Raw genomic sequence first — 21,339 nt, 5'->3', positions numbered from 1 at the left:
CAGGCTGAGAAATTCTGCTTGCTCTTAGTGATGATACATTGTGAATTTACCAATAAGGGAAAGGGTGCCTCCTCAACCAGGTATTTGGGACTTGAGCCAAAAGAGAAGACTGCTTGAGCAAGACTTCTGCTATAGGGACCCCAAACTTTAGCTGTAGTTAAAATGCTGTCATATTCTCCCATCCTTCTCTTAAATTTATTTTGCTTTCTTTATTAAACAAGAGTGTGACATACTTTCTCTTTTCATGCTAGGGTTTTTGCACCAAAATGTGCTTCCTGTAACCAGCCCATTTTACCAGCACAGGTATGGTATTCCATTTGCATATACTTTGCAGCCTTCCCTATGTCTCCTTAAATTTACCAAGAAGGCGACACTTTAAAAGTGTTGTTTGAACTCTGCTGACATAGAATTAAGATGCTTGCACACATACAATGAAGATGATGAGATCATTCTAGGGCTACTTTGAAGCAAGCGACATGTGGTTGTCTCAAATGCAGGTTCTTCCACACCCCCTTCTCTGACTCACTCAAAGGTAGGTTAGCAAGGTTTCTAGTAAAATCCATCTGCCTGTTCACGGCAGAGATTATACAGCCTTTTAAGGTGGATCTGCTCCCTTCTGGACTGCAAAGAAAATATGTTGTTTACAGACCTGATGTTCTAACCACATCTCAACTCAGGCTGACTTTGGAACTGATTGGCAGGGGTCTGTTCTTTAAACAAAAAAGGCGCCCTCTTCCTCCATGAGATTTATCAAATTGTCCATAAGCATATCAAATTGTCTGAAGCATAAAGCCCCCAGCTACAACTGACAGCCAGAGAGTATTTGTTGAGTTTCTTTTTGTTTATTGCGTGGTTTATTACAATGTGCTGAACAGAATTGCTTATTGTTGGTGATGTGGAATGTGTTGACTACAAGGTCCTGACATGCTTTCCTGGGTACCAGTAAATGTGTGCAGCCTAAGTAAGTGCACCTGGCTAGCAGTCAACCACATCAACATCCGTTCCATTTTTCTCTAAAAGCCACTCCTGGGTCATTGGCGAAGAGGCAGCAACGTACTGGACACAAACTGTTAGGTGGTTCTCTTAGGTGAGACTTGTGAAACAGTATGATAACCTTTCCCTAGACCAACAGATAAAATATCTGCATGGCACAGAGCTCCTCTCCCCACTCACCCCGAGACTCTAGTATTTGCTCCTGTCCAGATGTGTGTAGCTGTAGGTCCCATTTTCTTTACAACCTGCAGGTGTATGGGGCCCTCCCTTCTTCCCTCTTGAGTGCCCCAACAAAGCTCTAATTCTGCGGGGGGGGGGATCTGCACCTCAGCCTTAAGTTGTACACTGTATTTTGCAAGGAATTATCCTTGCCTGACAGAAGAATGGAATAAAATGGAACAATTCTGCTTCCACTAGAGCCAGCCTCCAGAAACCCCCTCCCCAAATGAAGCAAAGAGTGGGTGAAGTGGAGAGACATTTTCTTGTTAAGTTGCAAAAATAAAAATGGGGATGGGATTCACTGAGGGCGTATGTTCATTGAGGGAGAAATTATAGAATTCTGCCATACCTTACTTGTTACCTTCCTCAAATCAGGGTTCCGAGGAGACCATCCGGGTGGTGTCGATGGACAGGGATTACCACGTGGAGTGTTACCATTGTGAGGTAAACCTTGGAGCTTCTCCGATGCTGAGTAAGGCAGGCTCTTTGGCCTTGGTCGAAGCCAGCCTTCTCCAACTTGGCGCTTGTGCCTTACCCGCCCGCCATTTTTATTTTTACAGTATTTTGATTAGAAAACATGTCAGGGTGCTTTACAATAGCTCCTAAAACACAATTAAACAGTAATCTATATCAGGAAAACACTTTACAGCAGTAAAATGCAACACTGGAAGCAGCAGCAAAAATTCATCAAAGGATAAAAGGCTGAGGAAATGAAATGGGCAGCTTTGCCAGTCACTTAAACATTAAGATAGGGCCAGGTGAGCTTCCCTGGAGAGAGTTCCAGAAGCTGGGAGCCACCACTGAAAAGGTTCTGTGCACTGCTTCCACCCTTTAGGTGGCAGGAAAATCTGGAGAAGGGACTATGAGATAGAGCTTGGTGTATGGTTGATGTGGGAGAAGACATCCCCTCAAGTATCCATGCCACAAGCCGGCAAGGGTTGTTGGGAGTTGTAGTCCAAAACACCTGGAGAGCCACCAGGTTGGTGAGGGCTGCCTAAATGTGATTCTTTTCATTAGGAGTTTTCCCCAGCTGTCTAACATGTGCATACTCTTGTTCCTCTTAGGACTGTGGACTCCAGCTCAATGACGAAGAAGGCCGCCGTTGTTATCCTTTAGAGGGGCACTTGCTTTGCCATGGTTGTCACATCAGGCGCCTCAGTATGACAGTGCCACCCCACCCTCCCCCTGGATACCCAATGCACATTACAGAACTCTGAGGTGTTTCGCGCCCCATCAAATTGCAACCAGGAGGGAGGCTGTTGTTGGCGGGAGAAGATTTCCACAGATGACTTGTCAGTTCTTCTTTTAAGAGACAAAGCAGCCAAGTTTATTTATTGCTTCTGAGACTGAAAAGAGAGGTGCGCCTCTCAGAGTGTGTGCCTAAATAATTCCTCCCAAGACACTGGGTACTTGAAAAATGATGCACCACGTGGATGTAACTGTAAAAGTGCAGCGAGAAGTGTTGTTTTCTGTGCTATGCTAGGCAGGGCCATCTGTTCGACATAGTTTTGTCCCATTGTAGTTTGGGTCCCTGCAAGAATCTTAACCGCTTGCAGCAGTGCTGCAGGAGAAAGCGGATAAATGCTACATTTTTATGCTGGGTCTCATTGCATCTTGGCTTGAGGCGTTTTGAGAAATGACCTCACAATATGAGGGTCTGGGTGGTTGTTGCAGGAGAGGATTGGGTTTTGTTTTGTTTTGTTTTTTAGTCATGGTCAGATTTAAACATGACTTAAGAGAAAGAAGTTGTTCTGTGGGGGAGAAATTCATTGTCTTAGCCCATGGTGCTTTCATACAGTGCCAACAAGAGAGATGTGGAAGAAGCTCTTTGTAGAATATTATATGAACTGAACCCACTGAGGAATCATCAATGCAACAAGCATTTTTGCAGGGGGTTTCTTAGATGTTTGGGATCCCTTGTGTGGGAGTTCTGGTGCCCATTATTTTACCAGTTTAGGGATGCAGGCCGGATCCAGTTACAACATAGACTCCAGGGCAAGTTGAAACCTCATAGCCTCCTTGAGCTGGCAGGCAGCTATATAGTTATGGGCATAGTTGCTTATAATAGTACTATTGGTGTGCTGGCAGGGACTAATGGGAGCTGTAGTCTAAAACGTCTGGGAGGAAGGCTGGTGTGATGGGATGCAGAAACCCGAAAGGCTGCCTAAGAGCTGAGATGTTCCCGCCCTGCCTTGTGATGCTCCCTTGCTCATTGGAGCCTAATAAGAGGCAACCAAGGAATGAGAGTCTCCTGTTTTAACATGTCTTTCCTCACAGTGACTTGGCCCTGGCACTCTGGACATCACTGCCTGCTTACCAGTGGCAGATAAACAGCCACTAGGGGTGGCTTCCCAGGTCCTCAAATTCTGGTGTATGTTTTTTGTTTTTGTTTTGGCTTTTACACCAATTTCAGCTAATAACTTCAGTCCTCCTGACTATGCAAAATTCTACTTGTTTTGCAATTGTACTAGATTATATGTTGCCTTTGTTGTGTGTGTGTGGTTTTTTAAGGGCAGCAGATTTATGGTGTGGTTTCAGTTGCAAGTGGCAGACATGCTTTTTCCAGAGAAGTCCTTTTGAATTGGTTTGCTCCATGCTGGATTTTTACAGCTTGCCTCTTGAGAAGCTCAACTCTGGAGGTCAAATTATTAATGATTGAATCCCCAGCATTTTCAAACTGATTTCAGGTTATTAGGAAACAAGTGGCCCTTGACAAACACATAGCAGTTTTCCAAGGAGGCCCTGATGGGCATTTGCTCCATCTCTCCCCTCACCCCACCCGACTGTTTTTTCAGGCTGAAGTGGGGGTCATGCCACATTCAATAAAGGCCATTTAAACATCGTGTAATCGCCTAGAATGTCTGGCAAGAGCAGCTTGTTTGGACAGTTCAGTAACAAGAACCAATCACCCTGGAAAACAGGGTGGCAGAAGATGGGAGTCACTGATAGATTTGCCAGTGGCACGCTGAAATTTTCATTTTCACCAAATCCACCTTGAAAGTCTTTACCCATCGCCTCTCCAGAGACAATTTTATGATGTGCAGACCTACTTGGAGATGTCCTTGGAGGCCAAGCGGAAGTAAAAACGATACTTAATAACAAACACAAAGAGTTCCTTGAAATGTGCATATTTTCCTGTTTTGCCTGAGCTCCTACAAAACACCCAGAACTCTGTAGACTCATAAGACTTTATCGACCTTAAGCATGTTTTAACTGGTTTTAAGTTTTACATGCGGGGGCCAGATTTCTGTCTGCTGTAAACAGTTGTATGCTCCAGTAATTTCAGCAAAACTAAGAATGTGATCCTTTCGTTTTCAAGCTGTCAGCCACAACAGCCAACAGAACATCAGTGTTATACGTTGAAAGCAAACCAAACCAAATCCCTCAAAGCAGGCTTCACACACCACGTCTGCTCTGACTGGAGTTGACGGAAGTTCTAGTCCACAAAACCTAAAAGGCATCAGTCAAGGAAGGTTGCCAAACTGTTTTGTTGGAATTATACAGGGGGGGGGGGAATGGCAAAGGAACAGTTTTGAGATTTTGCCCCCTTTTTATATTATAAAATATAATGGATTAAAAATATACCTGTTCTCTCTCCAGCAAGGAAGAAATGCCACCTTTTTGAACTGATGCAGGATAATGCTTGGGCCCTCTTGGTGTTGGAAGCAACAGTCTTGATCCAGTGGGCCCAGCTTGTTTCATGGGGTGTGGAGTCTAGTACATGCCACAACCTGGAGTGATGGATGCTCGTCGTATTTGGATCCCTTGTACAGCATGCTTTGTTTCTCAGAACATCAGAGGTAGCCATTGAAGTACCTTCAGATGTTGTTGGACTGCAACTCTCATCATCCCTGAACATTGGCCATACTAACCTGAGCTGGTGTGAATTGTAGTCCAACAGCATTTGTGTTGGTTATCCCTGCTGAACGCTCAACATTGTGCATGCTTTTCTCCTGTGATTCTCTGGATTGGGGCCAGTCCACCTAAAACCAACCTCCTTCCATCATTTAAGTTTAACTGTCTTCCTCTCTTCCCACCCTATAACCACAATGGGAGTTGCAGTCCAGAACATCTGAAGGCCGCCAAGTCAGGGAAGTTTGTATTACCCAGTGCCTTGACCATTAGTGGCAAACCTTTTAATTCATATTCCTGCCTTAATTTTCAGTGAATAGCACAACATCCACACTATGTACATACACTACTGTTTTTACTGTTCTAAACTGACATCCGTTGGAATGGAGTATTTAATTTCACTTCTTAAAAATGTTTCAGGTCTTTTTTTTCTTTTCTTTTTTTTTACGCAGTTCCGTATTGTTATATAGATGCTGAACCTTTTTATTTCTAGCAAGACCAAGTTTGCCCTGTCCAGAATGCAGTCATTTTCCATAAACTGTTTTTCCACAGAAAGCGGAATTTGATCACGGCTCAGTGGGTTGTGTCTTGCCAACTTTTTTCTTTCCGTTTTGAAAAACAGAGCTTGTTTAGATTTCCTTAATTATTTTTTGTTAAGAAGAAAGCATCCAGAAAGCTTCCCACAGCGACTCTGAAATGGTGTGCACTGAAATTAGAGTGAAACGTTTTACCTCTTTTCCTTGGAAAGTATAAAAAGAAACTCCCTTCAAGTTGTTTTTTTTGGGGGTGCGCATAGCTCAGTGTGCAGGCAGTCCCAGACTTCTCCAGTTGAAAGGAACAGGTAGCAAGTGATGCAAAAGGCCTGTGTCTCTGGAGAATTCCTGCCAGTCAGGAAGCAACACTGAACTAGAATAGCCTTTGCCAACCTGGTGCCCTTCAGATAGGAGTTATGGTCCAACATCTGGAGGGCACCAGAAGGCTGGATTAGAGGGACAAAGAGTTTGAGGCAGCTTTTTATGTTTGCTTCGAGAGAATTCTTATTTAACAGGGATGGAACACTTCTTTCATTTGTGCCATAATATTTATTGGTGATTTTTCCTATTCTTTCTACTTTCAGTTTCATTGCTTAGTCTTTGCATTAATGAAAAAAGCAGGAATTTTGCCTTCCACATTTCTCTGTTGTTGGAAAATGCAAAAGAACAGCCTACTTGGAAGTTCCACCATATCCCTTAAAATTATAAGGTTCCAAAGGAAAGACCAAAGTAGTTTTGAATTTGAATGAAAAGAGAATTGCTTAAAAATAGAGGGTGCACATTCTGAAATTCAGAATTTCAAGAAGTCCAAGAATTTAAACCAAAGCTCGAAGAAGGCACACAAAAGCTGCTTTCTCATGCCCTGAGGAAAGTTTGATTCATCATGCAACTAATGCCATAACTAGAGTATATAATTTGACTTAAATTAAGTTTTTTTCTTAAGAATTATTTTCATTTTCTTTAAAAGAATATAGTTTTTTTTCCAAGAACTTGGACCAATGTTGATTTTTATTTTGTAGGAAATATATTAAATGCCCAATTTGTATATTGTGTCTAGTTTACATGCTGCAAATATGTTAGTTTAACCTTGTTTGTATATATCATTCTAAAACCTTCGGCCTTTTAGTTAGTACATAGATTGACTTGCCGGGTTTTTGTCTTGTCATTTGGTTTCCTTGATTGTTGAAGAATTAAAGTTGGGAAATGTAGATTTATTTATCTAAAGAAGCTGCTTGCTATCGTCCTAAGTTATTTTAATATTAAAAGTCAGAATTTCATTTAACCTTAGATGTTATAATCTGCTTTTTTTCCCAATAAAGACATTTTGTAGTTACTTCTGATTTTATAGTGTGTTACCTAGAAGGAATTGATTGGTTATGGGAACAAACTGCGTGTTTCATGCCATGCTGCTCCAACACCTTTTTATTTTGTCATTTAACTTTTTATTTTTTTAAAAGCAAATAAATGGCAAAGCTGCATCAGAAAGCAGAAAAGATGGTACAAGCCTTTTCTCGCCCACAAATCCACACACACCCCTCCAACAGCTGTCCTTTGTACACTTTTAAATGTGCCAGTGGTTTGTGGTTTTTTTAAGGGTTACAGTGGCCACTTTCCAGTCCTCACTTATGTAAGCTGATCTTGGAGAGAAATTTTATATTTGTGTTAGAAGATCAGAATTTTCACATCTTGCGGTCTTTTAAGAACTTTCTGGTAGATGCCACCTGGACCTGGTGATTTGTTAATTTTTAATTTGTCAAAAAGATCTGCAGCTTCATCTCTTGTTACCACTATTTATCTCAGTTCTCCAGCTTCCTTCCTGGGATGATTGAATCAGCAATTTTACTGCTGGCAACTGCTTTTTGAAAGTTGGGAAGAAGAGAGGTTCACCCCACAGGAGACAAAATTGTAACGAGGCCCATTTTTAAGGTGTGGTGTTATGCACCTAAAGACAGAAGTCTATCAAGTATTCTTAAAAAATAAAATAAAAGTTAAATCCAGAATTCATTATCTGAACGGATTCAGAGCTTAAACTGCTAAGCTAGTTATACTGCTTTGACTTTCCTGCATACATCAAAGTCTTCTGTGGAAACCTGGGACTTTAAAAAAAATAAAATCTGGTAGTCATGGTTTAAAATCTACTAAAAGCAGCAGCAGCTTATCCCTAAATCCTCCCTTTTACCTTTATTATCAAAGTGATGCATCTCTGTGGGTGGTATTATTTTGACCCACCTCTGCAAATATCGGTGGGGGAGAGAGGAAATGAGATCATTGCTAGTCATGTAGAGGTGGTGAAGAAAGAGGATTTATTTTTCTGGCTTTAGAAAAGACGCCCTCATTTATAAGAGACTGGAATCTCCAGATCAGCAGGTGATCAGCTAGACTTTTCATCTTTTTTTTCTCCTAGCAATATTGGGTGTGCCCCTTCTGCAAAAGCTTTTCTGGCATTCAAGCCCCCTGATCAATATTTGCTCCAATGGCCTTTGCCGTGCATGAAGTGCTATTGTTCTTTGTGTTTGGAAATGCAGCAATTGCTCAGCTGCTTTTAAAAGTAGCCAAGGAGCAAAAGGAGGAATGTGAAGCAGGAAAAACAACTCCTAGAGATGCCTTAAACAAGCAAAGACTTCACAATAATTGGCCCAAAAGGTGCTTTCCCCCCTTCTTTTTCTTTTGGCAAAAACTCAGGAACAATGAAGTGTCTCCTAATCAAACAACACGATCCGTTAACAGCCCAGGGTTCACAAATAGATGCTCCAGATATTTTTGGACCGATAAAAAGGATGCAGGTAAGGTTAAAGATTACATTTAAATGCTGCTTACAATGCCGGCTGGGATATTCTGCAAGACTTGGGACACAATCCAGTGAGAAGTCGTGAAATGCACAGCAGCTGTGGCAAACCAAGTGCTTCTGGTTCACTTCAGCGACACTTGTCTTTTTAGAATTTGAAGCAAAGTTTAGATCAGGTTCTTTTTGTTTGCACTTCAAAATAATATATCCTGATTTCATTTTCTTTCCTGCAGAATCCAGTGTCGCAGGTATCTTCTGTTACCTACACCCAGCGTACAGGAGCACCCTAACAGGATTGTGAGAGACTTTCCCACTGGAAAGGCAAGGTAAGAGCAGTAACAAGTGGTCTTGTTCGGTGACTTTTTATTATTATTTTTATAAGATATTTATTAAGATTTTCAAAGTATTACAGAATAAAAATTAAAAAATAAAAAATATAAAAAATGCTTAAAATCAACTCCATCTTTCCATTACTTATTTTTCATTAGCTTATTTCCCGGACCTCCTCACGCCTCCCTTTTTTGCATTCCAATTCGGTTTGTTGGTTCAGCAAATCCCTACCCTCTTTGTGTATCCTAGTCTTTAATTTTAAAATATTATGACATTAAGTTTTTACCTAAATAATCCATTTTTCATATTCCCTTATAATATTACAGCTGAAAACCACTTAATTTCTATCCAACATCATTCTAACATTCATCAATTTTACAATATTTCTGTAGATAGTCTTTAAATTTCTTCCAATCTTCTTCCACCGACTCTTCTCCCTGGTCTCAGATTCTGCCAGTCATTTCCGCCAGTTCCATATAGTCCATCACCTTCATCTGCGATTCTTCCAGAGTGGGTAGCTCTTGTGTCTTCCAGTACTTTGCAATAAGTATTCTTGCTGCTGTTGTGGCATACATTTGTTCGGTGACTTTTCAAATCCCTGTCCTCAAACACCTTCAGAATCTCCTCCACTAGGATCTCTTAGCAGAACCACCAGCCCTGCCTTTGCCAAGTTGATGGATGTTGCAGCCCAAATCGCACCAAGGGCCTTAGATAAGGAAGGTGGTACAGTGGTACCTTGGGTTACATACACTTCAGGTTACATACGCTTCAAGTTACAGACTCTGCTAACCCAGAAATAGTACCTTGGATTAAGAACTTTGCTTCAGGATGAGAACAGAAATCGTGCTCAGGCGGCGCGGCAGCAGCAGGAGGCCCCATTAGCTAAAGTGGTGCTTCAGGTTAAGAACAGTTTCAGGTTAAGGACGGACCTCCGGAACAAATTAAGTACTTAACCCGAGGTACCACTGTATTTGAGTCATGAGGAGCTGATACTATGCCCCACTGTGACAAATTTGTGTTTGCTCCCCTCTCACCCCCCCCCGGCCACCAGTTGTTTGATCTTACCTGGCAGCATCTGGTGCCCAACCTTCTATGCCTCACATGCTGCCCAGCATTGAGAGCTGCTGCCTGGACTTGCCTGCTGAATGCGTGTCTCTCTTTCTTTCCAACATTGACAGACGGCATGATGAGTCGTCTGTGGTAACCCAACCCACCTTCTTCTTAAATGATGTTATTGTTCACAATTATCTTAATTATATGGTAGTTTACTCTAATAACCTTTTTGCTTTAAGCCCTGCCTCGGCGATCTGAGGTTTCTTGGCTGTAGGGAAAAAATGTGGGTCCCTAAGGAAGCAGTAAAGCACATGGTTCTAGAAGCTTCTATTAAGAATAAGATGGCTGGATCTCTTATTTATTGTGTGGTGCATTCCATCAAACTCCTACTCTTGAGACCTGGGAGGTTTTGCCACCATCTTCTTTCTCACTATCCCTTTCTCATTCTTTAGCTGCCTGTTTCTTCTGTTCTCTTCACTTACCTTTAAAGCCCTATACGGCCTAGGACCGTAAAGAGTGTCACTCACCCCAAACATCCACTCCAGTAGAATACGGTGGTTAATGGTACCAAATGCTGCTGAGAGATCATGGGGAAATAGCGGGGCATGTTCCCTCTGTCCTCCTCCTGACAGAGGTCAGCATACCTATTTACATACAAAGACCACAGGGGCCATCTTAGAGCACTTCTTCCATCTTGCTTCCAAAAAAAGGACAGCCTTGCATCTGTCTCCTATATTGTGTGGCTGCATCATATTAAAATCAAATAAATCCCCCCTCCTAAATGATTGATTATGCATATACATATTTATGAAGGTTTAATAGATTAATTAATTTCAAGTAATTTAATTTCAATGATACTCCTATTTTTAAAAATAGAAGCATGTGGTAGCTTCAGCTATTACTTTGTCTCTGAAAATAACTTCAGGTGCCTTGTTGGTTCCAAATAATGAACACTGTCTTGTACAACGTATTATTGCGAGTTTAGGGTGAGTGGTTAGGCTGTCTGAGTCCCTTCTAATTCCTGGATCCAGCAAGGGTTAAAATCATTGGATTCCATTGTTAGCTGGCCAGTTGTCTGATGAAGCTGAATGTTGGAAGATTCAGGACAGATAAAGTCCTTCCTCACGCAGGGCATAGCTAAACTACAGAACTCTCTCCCACAGTAGGCAGCAATGGCTGCCAACTTTGAATGGCTTTAAAAGAAGATTAGACAAATTTGTGGAGGCTATATAGGAGCCATGATTGCTATGCTCTGCCTGCACAGCTGGAGGCAGTAATGCTTCTGAATATCAGTTTCTAAAAACCACAGGAAGGACAAATGCTCCTTGCACTCATGTACAGTGGTGCCTCGCAAGACGAAATTAATTCGTTCCGCAATTCTCTTCGTCTTGCGGGTTTTTCGTCTTGCGATGCACGGTTTCCCATAGGAATGCATTGAAAATCAATTAATGCGTTCCTAGGGAAACCACCTTCAGGCCAGGTCCGGGGACAGTCTGTCCCCGGACCTCTTCTGAAGGCTGGGGGGGGGGGGGGGACAAGGGCTTTTCTTCCCACCCCCAGCATTTTAAAAAACCCTGGGACAGCGGAGGACTTCTCCGCTGTGCGGGGCTATCTTAAAATGCTGGCGGGCGGCATTTTAAAATCGCCCCGGACAGCGGAGGACTTCTCCGCTGTCCGGGGCGATTTAAAAGCCCCTGGGAAGGCAGGCAGGGGGGACAAAGACTTTCGCCCCCTGCCCGCCTTCAGAAGGTGTTCCCGCCCCCCTTCGGAACATCGTTCCGAAGTGGGGCGGCTGGGGCAGCTGTTCCCGCCCCCCGCCCCACTTCGGAACAGCTTTCCGAAGTGGGGTGGATGGGACAGGTGTCCCCGCCCCCCCCCGCCCCACTTCGGAAAGCTGTTCCGAAGTGGGGCGGCGGCGGCAGGTGTCCCCGCCCCCCGCCCCACTTCGGAACAGCTTTCCGAAGTGGGGCGGCGGCGGCAGCTGTTCCCGCCCCACCTCCCCACTTCGGAACATCGTTCCGAAGTGGGGCGGCTGGGGCAGCTGTTCCCGCCCCACCTCCCCCCTTCGGAACATCGTTCCGAAGTGGGGCGGATGGGGCAGCTGTTCCCGCCCCACCTCCCCCCTTCGGAACATCGTTCCGAAGGGGGGCGGATGGGGCAGCTGTTCCCGACCCACCTCCCCCCTTCGGAACATCGTTCCGAAGGGGGGCGGCTGGGGCAGCTGTTCCCGACCCACCTCCCCCCTTCGGAACATCGTTCCGAAGGGGGGCGGCTGGGGCAGCTGTTCCCGACCCACCTCCCCCCTTCGGAACATCGTTCCGAAGGGGGGCGGCTGGGGCAGCTGTTCCCGACCCACCTCCCCCCTTCGGAACATCGTTCCGAAGGGGGGCGGCTGGGGCAGCTGTTCCCGACCCACCTCCCCCCTTCGGAACATCGTTCCGAAGTGGGGCGGATGGGGCAGCTGTTCCCGACCCACCTCCCCCCTTCGGAACATCGTTCCGAAGGGGGGCGGATGGGGCAGCTGTTCCCGACCCACCTCCCCCCTTCGGAACATCGTTCCGAAGGGGGGCGGATGGGGCAGGTGTCCCCGCCCCCCTCCCCCCTTCGGAACATCGTTCCGAAGTGGGGCGGATGGGGCAGCTGTTCCCGACCCACCTCCCCCCTTCGGAACATCGTTCCGAAGTGGGGCGGATGGGGCAGCTGTTCCCGACCCACCTCCCCCCTTCGGAACATCGTTCCGAAGTGGGGCGGCTGGGGCAGCTGTTCCCGACCCACCTCCCCCCTTCGGAACATCGTTCCGAAGGGGGGCGGATGGGGCAGGTGTCCCCGCCCCCCTCCCCCCTTCGGAACATCGTTCCGAAGTGGGGCGGATGGGGCAGCTGTTCCCGACCCACCTCCCCCCTTCGGAACATCGTTCCGAAGTGGGGCGGATGGGGCAGCTGTTCCCGACCCACCTCCCCCCTTCGGAACATCGTTCCGAAGTGGGGCGGATGGGGCAGCTGTTCCCGACCCACCTCCCCCCTTCGGAACATCGTTCCGAAGTGGGGCGGCTGGGGCAGCTGTTCCCGACCCACCTCCCCCCTTCGGAACATCGTTCCGAAGGGGGGCGGATGGGGCAGGTGTCCCCGCCCCCCTCCCCCCTTCGGAACATCGTTCCGAAGGGGGGCGGATGGGGCAGCTGTTCCCGACCCACCTCCCCCCTTCGGAACATCGTTCCGAAGTGGGGCGGCTGGGGCAGCTGTTCCCGACCCACCTCCCCCCTTCGGAACATCGTTCCGAAGTGGGGCGGATGGGGCAGCTGTTCCCGACCCACCTCCCCCCTTCGGAACATCGTTCCGAAGTGGGGCGGATGGGGCAGGTGTCCCCGCCCCCCTCCCCCCTTCGGAACATCGTTCCGAAGTGGGGCGGATGGGGCAGCTGTTCCCGACCCACCTCCCCCCTTCGGAACATCGTTCCGAAGTGGGGCGGATGGGGCAGCTGTTCCCGACCCACCTCCCCCCTTCGGAACATCGTTCCGAAGTGGGGCGGATGGGGCAGCTGTTCCCGACCCACCTCCCCCCTTCGGAACATCGTTCCGAAGTGGGGCGGATGGGGCAGCTGTTCCCGCCCCACCTCCCCACTTCGGAACATCGTTCCGAAGTGGGGCGGCTGGGGCAGCTGTTCCCGCCCCCCGCTTCGGAACAGCGTTTTAAAATGCTGGGGGTCGGCAGCGAACGCTCCCGACCCCCAGCATTTTAAAATCTCCCCGGGACAGAGACTTCTCTGCTGTCCCTTGGAGATTTTAAAATGCTGGGGGTCGGCAGCGAACGCTTCGCTCCCGCCCGCCAGCATTTTAAGATCACCCGGGGCAGGCGGGGGGGAGGCAGGCGGGGGGGAGCAAAGACTTTTGCCCCCCGCCGTCCTTCAGAAGAGGTCCTCTTCTGAAGGCCGGCTGTGGGCGAAAGTCTTTGCTCCCGACCGCCAGCATTTCCCTATGGGCTTTCGTCTTGCGATGCAAGCCCATAGGGAAATTCGTCTTGCGAAGCGCCTCCAAAACAGAAAACCCTTTCGTCTTGCGGGTTTTCCGTCTTGCGAGGCATTCGTCTTGCGGGGTACCACTGTACTTGCAAGTTTCTTGTGGGCATCTGGTCAGCTGCTGTGAGAAGAGAACGCTGGCCTAGATGGGCCACTGGTCTTATGTTCTCATGTTTCTTGATAGCTTGCTTTGCCCCAACGAAAGGCAGCCCAGCAGTTTGCCTTGCGGTTGCCTCTTCCCTATGCTTGTGGCATCCGTCAGTCTCCCAGTCCTTTTCTTCACTGTCTCTGGGTGACCCCTACTGGAACGATCAGTTAACTCCCATGCAGCAGATACATCCTGCAGCTCTATCTCCCTTCTGCATTTAACGCTTTCCCCCTTGGAATGCTCCTCCTTGTGGCAGGCAGTGGCCTTGTGTAGCTATTAAGCAAGTGTATCCTGTAGGCCAGGGGTAGGCAACCTAGGGCCCGTGGGCCAGATGTGGCCCAATCACCTTCTCAATCCGGCCCGCGGACAGTTCGGGAATCAACGTGTTTTTACATGAGTAGAATGTGTGCTTTTATTTAAAATGCATCTCTGAGGTATTTGTGGGGCCTGCCTGGTATTTTTACATGAGTAGAATGTGTGCTTTTATTTAAAATGCACCTCTGGATTATTTGTGGGGCATAGGAATTCATTCATTTTTATTTTTCAAAATATAGTCCGGCCCCTCACAGCCCATGGCTGAAAACAGTACTGCTGTAGGCTGTACTGTTCTTGGCCCACTGAGATGACTGCAGAACACTGGCCACATACAGTTGCTCAGGGCTGGCCTAAGACGTTTTGCCGCCTGAGGTGAACCACCCAGCCAGGGAACAATGGGAGAATAAGGATTTGCATCGGAGAGGTGGGGGAAGGAAATCAAAGCAACTTTACCTGACGATTGAAGTGGGACTCAGAAGGAAACAGGCCTGCTCTGAATCAAACCAGGTAGGTGCAGAACCCAGGGGACCCAAAGGAAAGCCCCCATTTCCTCCCTGGGAGTGGAAGACCAGCAGTGCCTTCTATTCGTCAAGAGGCTTCTGTACAGGAGGCATTGGGGGGGGGGGGGAGCCGAGGAGGCAGCAAATCTGGCCTTCAAGGAGTGTGCAGCAGCCATCACACTCGCAGCAGCAGCAAATGCATTCCTTGGAGGCCAGATCTTCTGCTCCATGGATCTGCCCCCTGAGGCAATCGTATCACTTAGCCTCATGGCCTGCAGTCACCCATGCCACCAAGGGCAGGCCACAATTAATCAAGGACCTTCATGTGGTTTTTACCCCGTGTTTTGGGTTCTGTGGGACTATATTTTTCTTCTCAGCAGAAAGGGGGATGGCTGGCCAACTAGGGATGTTAAAGAACCTTCTCTGTAACGGACCAAAAACTGTACAACTCCGTGTCCTATAGATGCATGCCCACTGTCATCTCGTTTGCTTGTTTGTTTGTTTATTGCCTTCCCTTCAGCCTAAGGTCTCAGGTGAGGGGTTTATAGTATTAAAACACCATATTCAAAATGGTTTAAAACACCTTACAACCATAAAAATAAGATGGGTCCTAAAAACAAGTGTCAAAAGCCAGGGTAAAGAGGTTTGTACCAGAAGCTGTATAATGAAGGTGCTGGGTGCACCTCTGTGGGGAGGGGGCTTCACAGCTTAGGGGCCGCCACAGAGAAAGCAGCCAATTACCCAAATTCTAAGCCTCAGAATTGCTTGCAAAGTCCCAGAGCATGCCTGTCTGCTAGCCAAGTTATTATCCAAGTAGTTTTTGTTTAATAATTAAAAATAATGACGATTCAATTTATTTGTAGTACAAAACATTTGTTGTACAGTGGTACCTTGGGTTAAGAACTTAATTCGTTCTGGAGGTCTGTTCTTAACCTGAAACTGTTCTTAACCTGAAGCACCACTTTAGCTAATGGGGCCTTCCGCTGCCACTGCGCCACCGGAGCACGATTTCTGTTCCCATCCTGAAGCAAAGTTCTTAACCTGAGGTATTATTTCTGGGTTAGCGGAGTCTGTAACCTGAAGTGTATGTAACCCGAGGTACCACTGTAGTTCACATTCTTCAGGGAAATTTCAACAATCCTACGATGCTCCAATTTGATATACAGGTAAGGGAAGACTAATAACTAAAGACTACAGCAGCCCAGCCCTCCAGATGCTGTAAACTACAACTCCCATCAGCAAGCATGGCCACGTTGGCTGAAGCTGATGGAAGTTGTAGTCCAAAACAGCTACCGGGTGCTAAGTTGGGAAAGGTGGCCTTTGTTCTAGGGTATTACTACTTTACATATAAGCCAATTCAGTGGAAATGTCTATAAATTTGAGAGCAGGGCATAAATGGCCACTTTTAAATGGCTTTAAAAGGGGACTGGATAACTTCACTGACAAATGGCTTTCAATGGCTACTATCAAAGATGGCTATTTTCTGCCTCCATGGTCAAATGCAGTAATGCTTATACCAGTTGCTGGAAACCACGGGAAGGGGAGGGCACTTGTACCTGAATCCTTCTTGCTGGTTTTCCACAGCCACCTCATTGGTCAGTGTGAGGCCAGGATGCTAAACCAGATAGGCCAGGGGTGGCCAACTCCCAAGAGTCTGTGATCTACTCACTGAATTAAAAACTGGCAGTGATCTACCCCTTTTTGGGGGTTCAGATCAAAGTTGTTGAGCTTTTTTTAAAACAAGGAAGGCCATTGGCCATCTGATCCAGCAAGGCATTTTTTATGTTCTTATCTGTAACTCAGAATTAGCTTTTCCTCCATAATATCCATCGTCGTTTCACTGATAGCGAAATCAAATGAGCAAACACATATTTTCGTAAGTTAGCAGCATATACTCCTATAGTACGGTAAACGATGCTGTTTTAGGACTATCAGGAATATACAAGTCAGGAGGTATAAAACAAGCCACTGAATCAGGCTCAGTCATGGCAAGCCAACAACTGTCAGCTGCTCCCTTTGATCTGGTCCGATCTTTCTTCAGTTCGCTGAAATCTTTCTAATCATTTGTCTTTGATCCCTTTGTAGAATTCTTCAAAGGGCTTCCAAATTAACTAACACATAAGCAACCCCTACACACACAGAAATTGCATCTAGCCTTCGCACATACTTTTATTTTCACAGTGCCAGTGGGCAGCTATAATGCTTATCTTAGATGAAAATTTGGGGCAGGGAGACTTTAATGGTGCAGATGCAGCACAGCTGGGATAGGGAGAAAGATTTTTCTGACCTTTTATTGTGCACACGTTATGTACTGAAAGGTGCCAAAGAGGAATGTTTTAATTTCATTTGGGGAGGGCATTGAGGACCACCAAGGCTGTTAAAACTTAAACTGACCACTTTAAGGTCCTGTTAAGGTACTAGGTCATGGGCATAAATCATCCTTCATAGAAAGGGAATATCAATATCGCTTAGGAAGGACAAAATGAGATTTTGAGTGGAAGGGCTGGTTCAATTTTGCCCTTTGTTCCTTAGCAGTCACTTCAAGCCATATTCTTTTATTTGCTTACCATTCTAGTCCTGATTTAGGGTACAACCCTATATACCCTTACCTGGGAGTAAGTTGCACTGAACACAGTGGACCTTACTTCTGAACAGCACTACAGCTCCAGCAAGGATGAATGGTCAGATGTTGGGCGTTTTAGTTCAGCAACATATGGGGGGCTAGGTGCTCTTTTTCCTACAAAGTTGATGTCACCAATCAATTTTTGTCGATAATTTTAATTGCTATTTTAAATGGTCCTGCATTGAGATTTTGGTTTTAATGTTTTGTGCTGGCTCCTTGGGCTTTGAAACAAAAACCTCTACATTTTTCTTTCATGCATCTGAAGTGGGCTCTAGTCCACAAAAGCATATGCCATAAAGAGTATTTGAAATTTTAAACCTATTGTTGTATAGGTTGGAAGGACTCTCAATTTAACAGCCTCCAGGTGGATCTTTGTTCAAGCTTCACCACACTGAATGCCTGCAAAACCACTTGTCTGACTGAACCAAGTGTTTAAATGAGCTTTGTACATCTGTTTGTATTGAGCAGTAAAACTGCCTCACCATCCTTGAGCTGCGGTGTTTGTATAACGCACCCCTTAATCTCCAGCTCTCATCTCTGCAATTAATTCACGATAGGGGAATGGAGCGTGTCAAATGGAGAAAGAGCTTTTCGAGCAGCTATTCTGGAAGAAAAGCAACTTAGATGTGGCTCAAGTCATTTTGAGAAGCTACAAAAAGGAAGAGGAAGGGGCCCAGAAGCCAGCTTTCTCCAACCTGGTACCCTTGAGATGATTTGAACTACAGCTCCCATCATTCATAGCTGTTAGTCCTGCTACCTGGGGCTGATGGGAGATTTAGTCCAACACATCTGGAGGCCACCAGGTTGCAGAGAAGACTATCTGACCTGCTTTTGCCTCCTCAGCACTTCTGTTGCCTTCAGAAAGGAATTACAAGACCATGTGAGTCAATACACACAAAAATAGCAGAAGTAAATGGCTGGCTCTCCATGAGGTGCAGGCCCCCGTGAGAACAGGATGCTGGAGAAGATGTGCCTCCTTTGGCCTGATCCAGCTGCTGCAGGGCTCTTCTCATGTTCTTAATGGCACCCCTTTAATAAAATGACAGAATGGGCCTGAGGGATTCTCCCCCCAGCCCCGCTGCAGAATGAGGGCCCATCAAGCAGGACCATGCAACTTTAAACAGTTGTAGTTTGTTAAGGGTGCTGAAAGTTGTTAGGAGACCCCTCTTTGAGTTACAATTAGCAGAGAGTAGTGCAGAGCTGGAAGAGCTTCAGAAAATGGGAACCCAAACAACCAGAGGACTGGAGCAACTGCCCAATGAAGAACAATCATGACACGTGGTGTTTAATTAAGAGAAAAGAGGCATGGCAGGTATGTAAGGCAAGGAAAAAGTGGATAGTTAAGTTTTCTCCCCCTCTCATGATAGGAGAACTCATAGGCCTCCAAGGAAGCCAGATGCTGGAAGATTCAGAACAGTGCAGTGTGTGCTCCCACAAATCTGCTTGGCTTTAAAAAGAGGATTAGACAATTTCACAAAGGTTAAAGACTACTGATGGCTGTGTGTATGAGAACCTTCATATATGTATCATGTATATATTCAGCTCAGGATGAAACCAAAAGGTTAACTATGTCATGGGAAAGAGCCAACAAAACCATTAAGTGCTCAGACACCACATTCACACCTCAAAATAAAAGGAGAAAAACACAAAGCAGCCATGTTTAGTTAACTGTGGTATAATCTTGTACAAGTTGGGGTGGGGTGTCTCACAATGGCACCAGCTTCACAAGATACAGTGCAGGCAAAGGGGTTTTTTGCTGCTGCCTGTTGTGCAGCTTCCATCTAGGCAATACAGAGTGGAGCTGGAGCGGGGAGTGAGTGGGTGGGGGAACAGTACCCAACAGTTACAATTCAGCTGCCACGAACAGCAACTAACCAGCATTTTCCAGGTGTCACAAGATTAAAAAAGGTTTTGTTTGCAACAACGCTCAAAAAAGCAACAAGGCTAACCGTTAACAGCTAACAAGTGAAGAGAGGCCAGAACTGGTGAAAAAAGTGCTATTCCGGTTAAGAGTGGTTAATGAAGCACAGACTACAACATCGAACTGGGTGTTTGGCGGTTGGATTGTCGTCGGCACGCAGCCCTCCTGCCCTCAGATCAGGCCCGGTGTTTCTTGATGAAGCTGATCAGCCCGTTGGTGGAGGAATCGTGAGATGTCACCGGCGCATCAGATTCCAGTTCTGGCTCAATTTTCTTGGCCAGCTGCTTTCCAAGCTCAACGCTGGTTTTTACATACAAAGGGAAGGAAAAGGATGGATTTAGGCTAGAGGCCAAAGGCCTGGCTTAGACACTGGTTATAACCTGGTTTTCCTCCAAGAAGCTTAGGGCAGCATGGGTGCAAATCAGCAAGGCCTGCAACCACACAATCGGTGGTAGGCAGTACAACCTAAGGTGAACAAGGCAGGCTTTGTGGCTGAGCAGAGGATTGATCCGAGGTCTTCCCAGTCCAAATACATGCTAGCTAGCTGTTGAGCCACACTGGCAGGAACAGTTTTACTGGCTGAGAAGAAGCAATCCAGAATGTGTATTTTCATGGTTACTAATCTTGATGGATATTGCTTTGCCTTCAATTTGGAGGCAGTAATGTTCCTGAATGCGAGTTGCTGGAAACCATAGGAAGGGAAGAGGGTTTCTTGGGCTCAAATTCTGCTTGCACATTTCCCACAGGTGCCTGGGTGGCCACTGTGAGAACAGAATGTTAGACTGGATGAACCCCCTTTGGCCTGATCCAGCAAGGCTCTTCATAATAAAGGTGGGATCATTCCCCTTAATAAAGGGGAATAATGTATTCCCTTCAGTATATGTTTCCAACTATGTACGTTTAACTTTTGCTTTTTTAGGTGTTTTTATTTACAAAAGCATAACCAAAAAAAGCAGGAGGCTTTTCAGTAACTAAGTGCAGCTTGGTTGTCTAAAGGGGAAACTTCTCACACAATTGATGGCAATGAAGATCAGTCCAACCTGTCAAGAACATTACCTGCTGATCCTTTAGCAAAGTTGCTACAGCAATAGGCCAAGGTGCAAATAGCTTATTCTTCCACTATGAAACAAGTTTGACCTAGACTGATCTTCAAGTTAAGTGGGAGTCCAACCCCTAGGAAAGAGACTCATTTTGCAAGGAAAGCCCCTCCCCCCATATACATGAAAGTGACTTACCCCCACTGGTCATAACTGTTGATATCCCATACAACTCCTTGAACAAAGATCTTATGTTCATACATCGCTGTAACAGATTAAAGAAAAGAAGACAGGCAGGATGAGTAGTGAGTCTTATAGAAGACAAAGCAGCCTATGAATACAAAGACTCAAGAGTAAGATGTTTACCAATTAAGGCTCCAAGAATGAATGGGTTAAGCTTAGTAAACACAATGGAATTGGTTGGGCGGTTTCCTTCAAAGACCTATAAAGGAAACACAAGAGATAAACATTTATTATTACACTCTACTCTTCAGACACCTGTCAATAATGCATCTTATTTTTTCACAGCCAAATCATCAGTGAAAAACCATAACAGCTACAGGGTGTGCCACTTCTTCAAATCCTCCCTTGAACAAGCTTGTGTCTGAACATTTGGGTCCTTCCGGCTCATAAAAGCAAAAGCTCAAGCACCCATACTCATCCCTTGTTTGGTGCCTGGCTGTCACGGACAGGCTTAGATTTGTAGTGTCCTTGGAGCAGGGACCTGTCTTCCCCTGTAAGACCCTAAAGACAATAAATACTTCGATACCACTTCAAAACAGATGACTGTTCAGGCCACAGTATTTGTTTCTTTTCTTTTTTTAAGTGAAAGCTTTCATTTATATGAAAGTATTTAATTTATACAGGCAGGGTCAAATGAGTCTTTGCCTGTAGGTGGCTCAGTATCGTAAGAACATTAGAACAGCCAGCAGGATCAGACCAATGCCCCACTTAGTTCAGCATCCTGTTCTCAGAGTGGCCAACCAGATGCCTGTCAAAAACCAGCAAGCAAGAAG

At 45.9% G+C, this 21,339-nt stretch overlaps 2 protein-coding genes across 3 annotated transcripts in view; one reads left to right on the top strand and one right to left on the bottom strand.

The window, feature by feature from the left end:
- WTIP (WT1 interacting protein) overlaps positions 1–6,930 on the top strand; it is a 57,965-nt gene extending 51,035 nt beyond the window's left edge. For both annotated transcript variants that reach the window (XR_014528841.1, XM_083515191.1), the window contains exons 6-8: positions 252–303; positions 1,588–1,656; positions 2,277–6,930. Coding sequence is in view for 1 of the 2 variants with exons in the window: in XM_083515191.1 (XP_083371317.1) it covers positions 252–303; positions 1,588–1,656; positions 2,277–2,429 (274 nt within the window). In the remaining variant the exon portion in view is untranslated. The remainder of the gene's footprint in view (positions 1–251; positions 304–1,587; positions 1,657–2,276) is intronic.
- A 12,094-nt stretch (positions 6,931–19,024) lies between these two features.
- Positions 19,025–21,339, bottom strand: part of GPI (glucose-6-phosphate isomerase) — a 32,301-nt gene continuing 29,986 nt past the window's right edge. The window contains exons 16-18 of the mRNA XM_083515192.1: positions 20,690–20,765; positions 20,522–20,588; positions 19,025–19,586 (exon numbers count right to left, since the gene is read on the bottom strand). Coding sequence (XP_083371318.1) covers positions 19,463–19,586; positions 20,522–20,588; positions 20,690–20,765 — 267 coding nt within the window. The 3' untranslated portion in view covers positions 19,025–19,462. The remainder of the gene's footprint in view (positions 19,587–20,521; positions 20,589–20,689; positions 20,766–21,339) is intronic.

The sequence above is a fragment of the Podarcis liolepis genome (assembly GCF_965112155.1).
Source record: "Podarcis liolepis genome assembly, chromosome: 7".
Taxonomy (NCBI): Eukaryota; Metazoa; Chordata; class Lepidosauria; order Squamata; family Lacertidae; genus Podarcis; species Podarcis liolepis.
The sequence above is the reverse complement of the archived record's forward strand: the minus strand, read 5'-3'. Positions and strand labels throughout refer to the sequence as shown.